General features: G+C 33.9%; 2 protein-coding genes across 4 annotated transcripts in view; one reads left to right on the forward strand and one right to left on the reverse strand.

Annotated features, from left to right (window-relative positions):
• Nucleotides 1–12,948, reverse strand: part of LOC108970253 (dystonin) — a 134,615-nt gene that overhangs the window by 112,372 nt on the left and 9,295 nt on the right. For all 3 annotated transcript variants that reach the window (XM_018935531.1, XM_018935532.1, XM_018935533.1), the window contains exon 2: nucleotides 2,753–2,959. In XM_018935531.1, coding sequence (XP_018791076.1) covers nucleotides 2,753–2,846 — 94 coding nt within the window. In that variant the 5' untranslated portion in view covers nucleotides 2,847–2,959. The remainder of the gene's footprint in view (nucleotides 1–2,752; nucleotides 2,960–12,948) is intronic.
• On the forward strand, nucleotides 9,226–9,896 carry LOC108970251 (adenosylhomocysteinase-like). The gene is made up of 2 exons (XM_018935524.1): nucleotides 9,226–9,572; nucleotides 9,686–9,896. Exons 1-2 carry the CDS (start codon nucleotides 9,226–9,228, stop codon nucleotides 9,894–9,896), a joined length of 558 nt encoding a protein of 185 aa, XP_018791069.1.

Here is a 12,948-nt window from a genome sequence, read left to right on the forward strand (position 1 = left end):
AAAAAGCCCGTTTTTTTGCCCGAGGAAACACATGTAACCCCTTAAATATATAATATGTAAAGTAAGTATATATATTTGGCACATTTCTTAAGAAAGCATGAGGGAATCATAGCTGGCCCATAATTGTATGATTGTTCTAAYATATTTAACTGATATAAGACGTCAGCTTCGGAAATGGTAGGTGCATTAATGACAGAAATCAACCTGATGCGGAACATTTTTTGGAGATTTTGGAGAGTAATTGGGCCTAAAGAATTCAGCGAATATATTAGAAATGGTGTGATTATCACTAGTTTAGTTTAAATTTAGTTTAATTTTAGTTTAGTTTAAAAGCAGATTTCTATTTTTTAATTTGCATAACTCTTTCGAAAAACATAAATTAGAACTCATTTTTTGAGTAACAGCACACTTCGGAACTTATTTTTTAAATAAGTTTAAAATAGTTCCATTAAAGTGGAAAGCACTAAATTCAATATTGCCTCTGTAATCTGGCTAAATTGCTTTAGAAAGTTCGCAATTAATCTTCTTAAAATTTGCTTTCGCAAAGTTGAACCGAAAACAAAGGTCTTGTGTATTATTATGAGCAAAGTTGGCTATGGTTTCGATGTTAATTTCCAAAGCAGGATGATACGAGTCCTCTGGCCGAATCAAAGGATCACATCGGTCAACAGATAACATTGAAGCGTTATCAACATAAACTAGATCTAAGAACTTACCAAACTCGTTTGAAATTAAATTAATTTGGTTAAGACGCAACTTCGGCATTTCATCTAAGAACTCGTTAAAACATAAGCGAGTACTAAAAGGAATAGTGTAATCATCAACAGATTTCCATGATACGCACGGTAAATGGAAATCTCCCAAGACAATAATGGAATCAGTATTATTAGCCATTGAGAAAACATTATTTATTAATGAATCATGCTGCATATATATAGATATGTCCGAGTGAAGCGGTATACAAGATAAGGTTAAGTAGATATGGCCACTATTAGCGCAAATACGAATGCACTGAAATTCTATGAAGTCTGCATGCGGAACATCGACTTCTTCAGATGGAATTGAAGAATGAACAGCAAGCAAGACACCACCTTCTTTTCTGTTCATCCGGTCATATCTAAAGACTTTGAATTCGCTGTTGAATATTTCATTATCAAAAATGTGAGGCTTTAGCCAAGTCTCTGTGAAAGCAATGATTTTAAAAGTACAATGAATGCTGTTTGAATACAAATCAGTAAGTTTCGTATTTAGACCTCTAACATTTTTGATAATAAATAATCAGCGAATTATTGTTAATTAGTTTTTTGTATCCAAGGGATTTCTTGGCATTTTAGTGATAACTACAGGACTTATCACGTTTGTGCTCGAATTCGGCACAAAGACCCCAGATGGCCAAATTGAATTGTCAAGTATCAATTGAAAATTGTCAGCGGATACGTCGATCTTAAACGTCGAAATATTCCTGTTGTATTTGGAGGCGGATCTTGAGAATTTTTCCGCTTAGCGTCTTCAGTAAAAGTTTTCTGTGTCCTCAGCAGACGGAACCTTCTCTCCTTGAGGACAAGGGGATGAAAGATTGATGAGGAGGATTTAAGGAAGATACAGTAATATCTATCATTTAGGCATTGAAATTATTGAAACAACGTTTCATAATGCCTAAATTTTTCAGTAAGGGTTTCAAGCTCATGACCAATCTTCTTGAAACCATTGCGCGCCTGCTTAAAAACTTTAAACAATTAAATTTTTGTTGGTCGCAAGCCCTTACTGTCAAGAATAGAATCCAACATCCTACCTGTCAGTCCAGCACATTTAATATGGGCAAGCCCATCACAAAGCCAGTAAGAAACAAAGCGTTCCGACTCGCCTTTCACAGAGCAGTTCGGAAAGTTACAAGCCATAATGAACAAAAACAATATTAAATAAAAATATAAAAAATGTTAAATAATAAAAGTAAAAAGAGCAATGACAAATATATTTATAACAAATGATGATATGATGAAATTTGATAACAACCAATGTAGCGAGCAGTTTGAGATGCACTGTAACACACGGAAAGTAAGAAACTCGCAAACAGCTGTGGTCAAAGATGGAAACGAATAAAATAAGAAAGAAATTTAAGTAAGCAATATAAATTAACACTAACAATTGCACTATTTAAAATGTAGCACAAAAACAAATTGAAATTTGAAAATTGACTTGGCGGAATAAATTAAAATTAGCCAACACACAATTAAAGTAAATCTCAATTGCTTTAATAGAACAATATAACAGTGATACTTATCTTAACGGATCACTTAATTCAGATAATTTCACCACAAAGTTTTAAATAGTATATAAATTAAACAAGTTTCTAAGAGCACAAAAGTACAGCTGTACAGAAAACTTGCCATATTTTATCGGTGTAAACTTTCATGCGTATATATTTTTGAATTTTGGTATTTAGAAAATGTGTGACATAATATCAAATCATAATAGCAAATTTAATAAAGCATCAGTATCTACTTATTAGAAGCTTCGTTTACAAAACACTTGATATTAACATTTTACACTGCTATGATAACATTTTAACAGAAAAACAGTTATCCTGAGGAAAATGTGGCTTTTATGGCAGTACTGGATTAAATTTAGCCAAGCTTTTCGAAAAAGAGGTAACACAATATATCAAATATATGACGCAGTAATTTAGATCTAAAGCTTACAAAATAACGAAAACATATTAACAATTAATCAAATATTTGTTTTACTTATTTACCTGCTATTCTTAGTACAGCTCTATCTGCGGGATCAAGTTGTAGAATACTAAGTGGTTTATCCTTAGCCCATTCGCTAAGGCTCTCACGATCCATCGTTCCTTCTGCTCGTGATTTTACAAAATAATTGCCATCAATACTGTCTTTGGTTAATATTTTACAGTTTATCAGATTGAAATGAATGGAAATAGATCACGCCCACAGTTTTCCTATAAATTTATATACTATTACATCAATATACAACAAAATGATTTGAAACATTTGTTTATTAAAGGGTAAACTCCTGATTGGATTTTTTTTATTTAATATAAATAAAATAAGTAAGGAAGGGCTAGGATCGGATGTAAGCGAACATTTTAAGGATTAAAGTCGGGGAAATACCTGTTGGCCTTTTTTTTAATGTTGCGAAAGAATTCAACATTCATTATTAGACAAAATCGTGAATGAATAAAAATTCAACTTTGTATTTTAATAAGTTTTGTTCTAGGTCATAGACTCAATTAGTTTTATAACAATATTTTACTTCCGTCAGAGAAAAAAGGTATTATAAAATCATGCTCAAACGGGAAACGTACAGACCAACGGCGATCTTCAGCTATATAGTATAACTGTAAATTTGAAATAAATTCTACTAGACCTACAAGGAATTTCAAAGTAAACAGGACTTAAAAAAAAAAAAGAAAAAATGGTTTTTTCAGCTAAATCAATTTATTTTATTCAAAATAGTCTCCCACTCTATGGCTGCCAGTATACCGATGCAAGCCTTTTGAAGCCTACGTCTGCATAACGCTTTCATTGACAAATGCATTTTTCCGCAAAGAAGACGCACGGTGCCATATCAGCTGAATGCGGGGAGTGGTTAATAGTTAAAATGTGATTTTTGGTCAAATAATCTTCCTTTGAATGTTGGATTCTGAGCAATTTTGGGTCGTCAGTCAATTTTTTCGGAACAAACCATGCACACACCTTTCGTAAGCCCAAATGTTAGGTGAAAATGTGATAAATCGATGTTTTGGAGATGTTCAATTCCATTTCCATAAATTTCAATGATGATTTCGAAGGATTTTGATTGGTCCACATGTTAATCGTCATTTATATCCTCACGACCACTTTGAAAACATAGAAACCACTAGTCCACTCTGCTACGGGATAGGCAATCATCGCCATAATCTTGTTTCAGCAATTGAAACGTTTCGGTAAAAGTTTTATCAATTTTAAAACAAAATTTAATGTTGGCTCTTTGTTCGAAGCTCATTTTCGCACCGATAACACAAACATACTGACACTTAAAACACAAGAACTTAATTTCCAATCGATGAAATGATCACAAGAAATTAACACGTGACCAAAAATTCGCAAACTGGCGTAATATATGAGCAAAAGTGATTTTATGAGCAAATAGCAGCTAGAATTGGTTGTTAAAATTAAGTTTAAATGTGACAAAAGGGAGAAGAAACGCCGAATTATGTTTTATTAATTTTGTTTATATTTTTCCGGAACCCCATTAGTGCTTTTTTGGTAGTGTCCGATACTCTCATAGCTGCTAAGAACACTTTCTTTTACAGTCTTGAAGGCCTTTGGTCACTGGGCATCCTGCTAATGCAGAAGCCATGGGTCCACAGAGGAGGGGTCAGGGACCTTATCTTGAGCTGCAACAAGGTAATCTGGGATCTCTCCAGTGGGAGACCGTGAGAATGCATAGTAGCTGCGAGAAATATTGATTACTTTTTTATTTTAGAATTCCTAACACAGGTCCTGGTCGCTGAGCAGACCAGGGATAACGGAAGTGCGGATTTCGTCCTGTCAGCGGCCTATTTTCCAGGAGACGCGCATACTTCGCTCACCGAGCCAGTGCAGGGCCTGGTGAACTACTGCGGGAAGAACAGACCTCACCTGGTCTTGGACTGCAATGCACGAGATGAGTCTCTCCATGAATTTATTATTAGTAATAATATTATATAAGTATTGAGAATGTAGCATGCGAACCTACATTCGACACTAGTAAGAGGAGGGAAGGATTGGACATCACCATAAGTATCGAACTCATGTGGAGGGGTGGTCTCACAGTGGAGAGTGTCGCCAGAACATGCACATTCTTTGGAAAATTAACAAAGGATTAATCGGGACAAACTCGTTTTCTATACGAATGCCTGTACTCATAATACCAAGTGATTTTACTCTGTTATTATGTTTAAATTTTACAGTATGGAAATCACTGCCAATGATGACTTAGACTAAATACTTCTATTGAGCTCAGCTGGGGCCAGATGTTTCGTAGAAGGGAAAGAAGAGGCTTGACACAGAAGGTACGCATTCCTTTATACCTGTGGAGACATAGCAGACTAGCTAGACATGGTAGGCTAGTAGTTAGTTAGGTTTTCATTCTATGGAACAATATCTAACCTTCATATAATTTTTATAATTTACAAATCACAATATGAGCAATTTAAAGTAAATATTCCACGTTTGTGTGGATGTATAATGGTTTACGGTGCTCGTACGCCGAAACTATTGATTTTAGGAAAGAAAGGAACATAAATTGTAGAAAATTTCCTCTACCTTTAATTTGTATAGATATGTTTTTCCTGTAAAAAGAGCCGGAAAGAAGTTATTTATGAAAACAAAAAACTGCTTTTGGCGCCATTTTTTCAATGCGGTGCGAGGTGGTAAAGTTGAAATTTCAAAACTCCCGGAAAATTCCATAACAAAAAATTATATCCGCACAAGTAAGAATATTTTTAATTATTACTTAACTTTTTATTATCTTATATATATATATTTTGTTTTTGGGAGAAAATGGAGAATCAAATAAAATTAGCAGAAGAACTGCAAAAATCCATGAGTATGGATATAAATGAAGAAGTGAGAAATTTAGAGACTCCAAGATAGTTTGGACAAAAACAGATCAGAGTTTCAACGAAAAAAAATAGAATTGTCCAAAAATAAAAAAGATAACTATTTTAAAAATTATGTTGAAAGGACGGTTGGTACGCTTTATTTGACAGCGTTCGCCAAGTTAAGTGAATTTATAATTCAGAGAAAATAGTGCTCACAGGAAAATGGAATGCTTTTCAAATCTTGGTTTAGTTCCCAGGCTTCAATTCTTATTAACAGAATTAGAAAAAATTATTGCAGACTGTAAAATAAAGGAAATATGCTCTCTAGATAGCATAGAGAGACTATAGAAAAAACTCGTGATACTGCGCTTGAATTTATTAACCAGCGGTTAATAGGTTAACCAGCAAATACTTATTTCAAAAAAATTTTAGATGCACCAGAAGTGACTGAGACCGCTTTTAGTGTACGAAAATTTCAAGACAATATTTTCCACAGTACACAAGTATTGGAAAGCCTCAGTTTGTCTGCAAATAATTTTTACAAGCTTTATTAAACTATAAGCTTGTGCCATGTCAAGGAAACCATCATTTATGGCTCCACAAAGACAAATCCTTTAAAGCAAAAAGCACAGTAATCAAAAATGCGAAAAATGGGAGATTAAAAAGTGATTCTAAACATGTCCTACTAACCACAGCAATTGTTAGTATAAAAGGCCGTGATGACAGAATAATAAAGGCACGTGCCTTATTAGATAATGGGTCTCAAGTTCACCTTATAACCAAAGAACTTGAAGGGGTTGGACAAAACAAGATCAATACAAAAGAAGGGTTAATCTTCAATTAAAATCAATAATAAATCCTTTTGAAACAAATTTAGATACAACTGTAGTACAAAAGATTGTATCTCATGTTCCTACAAAATACATTAAAGTTAAAAAAATTCCAGAGCATATAAAACTGGCCGGCCCTTCATTTAATGTTCCAGGTAAAATTGATTCACTAAAATCAGCTTGATTTGTTATAAAAAGAAAAAATACCGATTGAAAATCTTAATTACAAACTCCAGAACAGTGTGTTTGGGTGGTTGATATATGGATCAACTAATATAAGCTCCAATTTAGACATGGAGATAAATTATTACCCAGAAGTAGCAGAAATTATCAATGTAGATTTTTATATGGATGATCTTATGACAGGAGGAGATAATCTAGATGATGTCAAGTTTACAAAAAAAAAATATGGATTCAACCCTAGAAAATGGTGTTACAATAACATTGAACTTTTTAAAAATATACCTCATGACGACAGATAAAATCAACTTGACTTAAACAAGGAAAATAACAACGAAGTTAAAGCATTGGGTGGCAATTGGGCTCCATTTGACGACCATTTTCATATAACTTCGATTTGGAAGTGCAACGAGAAGATTGAAAAGTCGTCACAGAAAAGCGAGCTCCCATTGTTAAATCAAATACGAATATCCAGACGCATTATATGCAATGAATCGGTAAATACTGAGTGACATGGATTTGGTGAAGCTTCTATGAAATGGTATGGGGCCTAAGTTTATGAAAAATCTGAAAACCAAACAGACGAAACTTATGTAAATATACTTTCAGCTAAATCACGAGTCGCGCCAATAAAGGTAATAACAATTTAATTATTCGAACAATTCTATTGAACCAAAACCATAAAAGTGGTTTTGAAGTCATACAAAACGCTATAGTTAACATATTTAAATTTATAGATATCGTTAGTAAAAAACCATTAATGAATGAAAGTTATTATAAACGAAAAGCATTCAATTATATGTCCGTCAAGTACACAAAAAATATGTGGAATAAAACTAATTAATTCAAATAAACAAATTCCAAAAAATTCCAAGCTAGTTACTGTTGCTCCAATTGTAGACAACAATAATATTAAGAATAGAAGTATATACTATATATATTCTGGCCTAGGCAACACTAAGTGTTGCCAGGTGCAATCTGACATTTCCATTGGAAAGTTTGACATTTTTTNTCACTCAGAACGTTTTGTCATTTAATCGTGAATTGTTTTATTTACAGGGAATTAAAAAATTCATCTCGGCGAAAAAGTGGAATTAACTCGTGAACATTTTCGTGCGATCATTTTTCACAACTTTCGACGTGGATTATCACGACAAGAGTGCATCGATGAACTAAAATCTTTGTATGGCTATGAAGCACCATCCTATAGCACTGGGAAAAACTGGTACAACGAATTCAATCGTGGCCGACGCTCGCTCAAAGACGAATTCAGTGAAGATCGTCCAAAAAACAGCCGTTGTGCCAGAAAACATCGATGACGTAAGTGAACTGATAATGCAAGACCGTCATGTAACATACCTTCAGATAGAGGCATGCCTATGCATTTCTCGTTGGATCCCGCACAATTTGACAATCGCTCAAAAAAAAAGGCTCGTGTGGATTGGTGTAAAGAAATGCTGRAAAAATACGATCGCGGTGCTTCAAAAGACGTTTATAAGATCGTCACAAGTGACGAATCATGGATATATGCGTATGAGCCCGAAACAAAACAGCAATCGACCGTGTGGGTCTTCCAAGACGAGCCAAATCCAACGAAAGTTGTTCGTGGAAGAAGCACTTCGAGCAAAGGGTCGCCTGTTCCTTCGGCAAAACTGGTCATGTGGCGACTGTTCCGCTTGAGCAACGTAGGATGGTCAATTCTGAGTGGTACACGACCATTTGTTTGCCTGAAGTCTTCGGAGAAATTTGAAAAGGAACAAGAGAAGACGAATCATTGTGCACCATGACAATGCGAGCTCTCACACATCGGCTCAAACCAGCGCCTTTTGACCAGCCAGAACGTCGAATTGATAGGTCATCCGCCGTACAGCCCTGACTTGGCACCCAATGACTTCTTTTTATTCCCACACATCAAGAAAATAATGCGTGGTCAACGATTGTCGTCGCCAGAAGATGCTGTTGAAGCATTCAAAAACCATGTTTTGGAGGTGCCTCAATCAGAGTGGAAAAAGTGCTTCGAAAATGGGTTTGAGCACATGCAAAAGTGTATAAATCTTGATGGAGAATATTTTGAAAAATAATAAAACCATTTTCATTGATAAATATTCCTATTTTCATTATTAGGCCAGAAATATATATATATAGATTCAAAGTAGCAGTCTCTCAGAAGATGCTAAGTATCCCATACTTCTCTGTTATGAAGATGGAAACGGCATTTTAAGCCAAGATGGCAAATGTAGGAACTGCAGACGTAAGAATAATCAACGGCGCATCGTAGAGAGCGATGCACAATGTTTATCCTTTTCCTACTGAAAAAAATGCAAATATTCAACAAAGAAAAATAAAAAATGTATATTACTTTGTTAAGCTTACTTAGAGTTTTACCATGTTTATAATAATATAAAATATTTAAAAATAGTTGTGGAGTATTTTTTGAAAAAAGGGCATCTGTTGAGTTGACCAGGACAGCGTGAGATATAATTGTCCACATCAATTTATTTCAATACTCATTTGAAAAGCACCAAATTTCAAATTCACCAAAACATTTGAAATACTCAACGGTATTTAAAGAGGATTAAGTGAACTCAATGATTCACGACGTGACTATATTACTACTCCTTCTATGACATGCTGAATGAAGAATACTTATGTTGTATTGAACAGACCTTACTGTTCTCAGATTGTCAGCTCTTGAACTTGAATCTCGATAATGGTGGTAATTTGACAAACTTAGTGCATGAAAAGTTCACACAGTACCTGAAGGCCATTAAGGGTTTGAGCGAAGAAACCATAACCGGTGTATACAATTTATATATAATATCGGTGACCAAGAGTAAATTCTATAATCTGTATGGTTGTCGCGGGTCGCTAATTGATGGTATTAAACAGCCCACCGATATGATGATTGCTGGCAAAGAGTGCTGTGTTGCTGGTTTTGATATTGACAAAAGTTGTGCCGTTATTGTTACCGAAATGTTTGTACCGAAATGTTTGTAATATTGGTAATTTCGATTGTGAAATCGACGTCACATGTTTGAATGCCATTGCCAATACCCCAATGGTAATCATATTATTTTGTTGGCCAAAGGACGTCTGGTAAATTTGGGCTTCGCGTACGGTCATCGTATCTTAAGATGTTCAACTCGTCCAGAAATCAAGTGGTGACACAAATCGAATTGTTGACCAAGGCTGACATATACAACGCAGATGTGCCTCTGCTGAAGAAAATACTCGATGAAGAGATCGCCAGTCTACACTTGGAGAAATTAGGCATACGATCTGAAAAGTTCCGTAATTAAATTCGAAACACTTGGTTTTAGAATAACATCATATTATGCATTACGGCATGAATACTGACAACCTAATCCTACGGATGGTGCAATCATCGTAACAATTGTCCTACGACAGGAGGTACGGTAGGAGGATATATCTTACGAAAATAATTATTAATATTAATAAATGAAAATTGTATTAAAAATTTAAAACTTAGTAAAATAAAAAATAGCTTATATTAGAAAAATTATTACGAGTTCGATCCGTCAATTTTGTAAAGAAAAACGTAATTAAAATGCCCAAGATTTATAAAAACTTGAATTATTTTGAAGAGTAAACACTTCAACGTGGGCAATATGTTCCGATTTCTGAACTGAAACATCTCAAGAGGTGTCAAAATGATTTGTTCAGATTTCTGAAAAAGAAATTCTGGTAAATCTGTATAGAAACAGATATCATGTTAAAAATATTTACATTCATTATCGCCAGCACATACGAATTTAGTCTCAAGATATAGATATGTATTTACAAATACACATTTCTATCAACAGTGTAATAAATGTTCATTTTGGGTATATTGATTAGAGACTGTCTTATGTAATATATGCAATGTAAAGGATCGCAAATTATCCTAAAATAATAAAAGATAAGAAGTAATTTTGTATGCCGTTGAGAACACTTATGCTTAAGATATGTGTACATACTGTCGTTATATATAGTAGATTAATATTAAGATATGTGTATGTGCTCTGCATGTGGTGCATACATAAATTAGGATAAGAAAATCTATAAATAATTTAGCTCTGGGCAACCAGAGCTGAGTACTTTTTTATACGGAAAATGAAACCGTTGTTACTTAACATGATTTTTCCCGTGTAAATTTGGGTAATATATACATTAAACATATAAGGGGCGGTGCCACGCCCACTAAATTGTTCAACAACAGGTACCTCGTGTTATTGGTTTTAATTGAACCAAATTACACTTATGTATCTTAATTTTGCGCTAATTATGGCAATTTACGGGTTTTCAATTTATGACCCGATTACGCCTAAGTTTCACCAAGATATCTAAATTTTTACTCAAGTTACTAGTTGCAGACACGGCCGAGCAGGCAGACAGTCACTCGGATTTCAACTCGCCTCATTATCTTGATAATTTATACATTTTTATGTATATAACCCCATATCTAATTCAAATATTTTTAGATGACACAAACAACTGTCAGGCGAACAAAACTATTATATCTCTGTAGCAACATGTTGCATAAGAATAAATATTAAACAAATACTAGCAAAGCATTTCGCAACAATGACTGTTAAACGATTTTAAATTAATTTTTGTATCAATAGAAAAAAAAAAACATGGTAGGGCAATTCAGAATCTTGTGCATCTGAGTTTGCATAATTATGTAATTGCAAATATTTACCATCAACAATGAACGTATTTTTTGTGGTTTCTGTGCGACCCTTGCAAAGAACATTAATTCACAGCTGATTGGTTAAGAAAAACCTTGTTTGTAAACAAAATTGAAAAATATGCCGAAAAAAATTTTTAGGAAAAATTAACTGACGCTTTATTTGATGAAGCTGCTGAAGAAATTATGGACATTTAAAGGACGAAATATTTTTATGGGGCACATATTTCGCTTTAACTTTTGGAGCTTCCTGCAAGAAATACAGTATACTCTGGATTTCTTTTTGGCTCCACTTTTTATTCGGCTTTTCGTGTTTTGGCCTTATTTTATTCAAACCGGTTTGCTCCATTTCTTCTCTTTGTTTACAATGTTTCTTATTTTTGACAGCAGCTGATAATTTGCAAACCACCCTGCAAATAATACAATGGCGTTTTAGTTTTGCTTATTTGCAAGGGGGTAGCAGGAGCATCGCTACACATTTTGCTAGTGTAAAAGCAAAAATATGCTCACTAATTTGCAATTGCAAAGATGCAGAACTATTTGCACCAGATTCTGAATTTCCCTAGTATAACAAAAAAATTACTCTACAACCCACATTTTAATTGTTAATTTAGGAATAATCTATAAAACTATATTTTACTCTTAGAAATCATTTTGCGCACAATAAGAACACTTCTAACGTAATATAAGCTAATTCACCTTAACATATTTATTAATTAATAATATTCCTATTTTTATACTCTTGCAACCAGTTGCTATAGAGTATTATAGTTTTGTTCACCTAACGGTTGTACGTATCACCTAAAACTAATCGAGATAGTATGACAAGGCTTCATAGGGACCGGGATAAAAATTGGACAATAGGCGTAGTACCGTGGCGGATAATAACCACAATAGCACAAGTTTAAATTTCACTTGATTCGTTCATTTTCCAGTACACAAATCAAGAAGCAATTAATATAATGGGATTAAACTTTGCCTAAATAATATATTTAATGTGTGCCACTTTATGACAAAAAATTGTTCAAATCGAATTTAAACTGTTCAACACCCTAGGTGCCGAATATGTGGGCCCCAGTACTTACAGTTGACTTTTGATCGAAAATATCGATCGTTGTGTGAGATATGCAATGGAAATTCAGACAGAATCCTTTTCTTGCAGTAGTTATACTGTGTATCCAAAATTAATGGTATTTGAGTTATCTCAATGAAAATATCAAAACGAATTTTATTCATAACAATATATCAATGTGCCTAAAATGGATACAATTGGGCGAAAACTTGAGCTAGCTCCCATATAACTAAGATATTCAAACCTCCCGCTTATTTTGTACAATGACTATGTATACAAATTTTGGTTTTTCTATCAAATCTTATGCCGAATATATACGTAGGTCAGTGTATAAGATATACAGTTGTGTTCATGAAAATAGTAGTGCACCAGCTTCTTATATTTAAAAATTTTCCTAACATTATCTGACTTACCAAGCCTACAAGAGTGATTATTTTGGAATTGAATTGATTTAAATGTAACAATGTAAAAATTCTGTAACATTTGCTTCTACTGCCTTTCTATGTCGATTTTTATATTTTCTAGATAAGATAAGATAAGATAAAGAATGAGGATTGCACCGCGACCTAGGGTCTATTGTGCCCTCTAC

Source organism: Bactrocera latifrons, unplaced genomic scaffold, assembly GCF_001853355.1.
Source record: "Bactrocera latifrons isolate USDA-ARS-PBARC rearing strain unplaced genomic scaffold, ASM185335v1 scaffold_293, whole genome shotgun sequence".
Classification (NCBI taxonomy): domain Eukaryota; kingdom Metazoa; phylum Arthropoda; class Insecta; order Diptera; family Tephritidae; genus Bactrocera; species Bactrocera latifrons.

Excerpts from the sequence above, each read along its gene's own strand:
- LOC108970251 (XM_018935524.1), top strand. The coding sequence starts at position 9,226 with ATGCTGAATGAAGAATACTTATGTTGTATTGAACAGACCTTACTGTTC. Across the intron at positions 9,573-9,685 it reads GCCGTTATTGTTACCGAAAT|GACGTCTGGTAAATTTGGGC; the intron begins GTTTGTACCGAA and ends TGTTGGCCAAAG.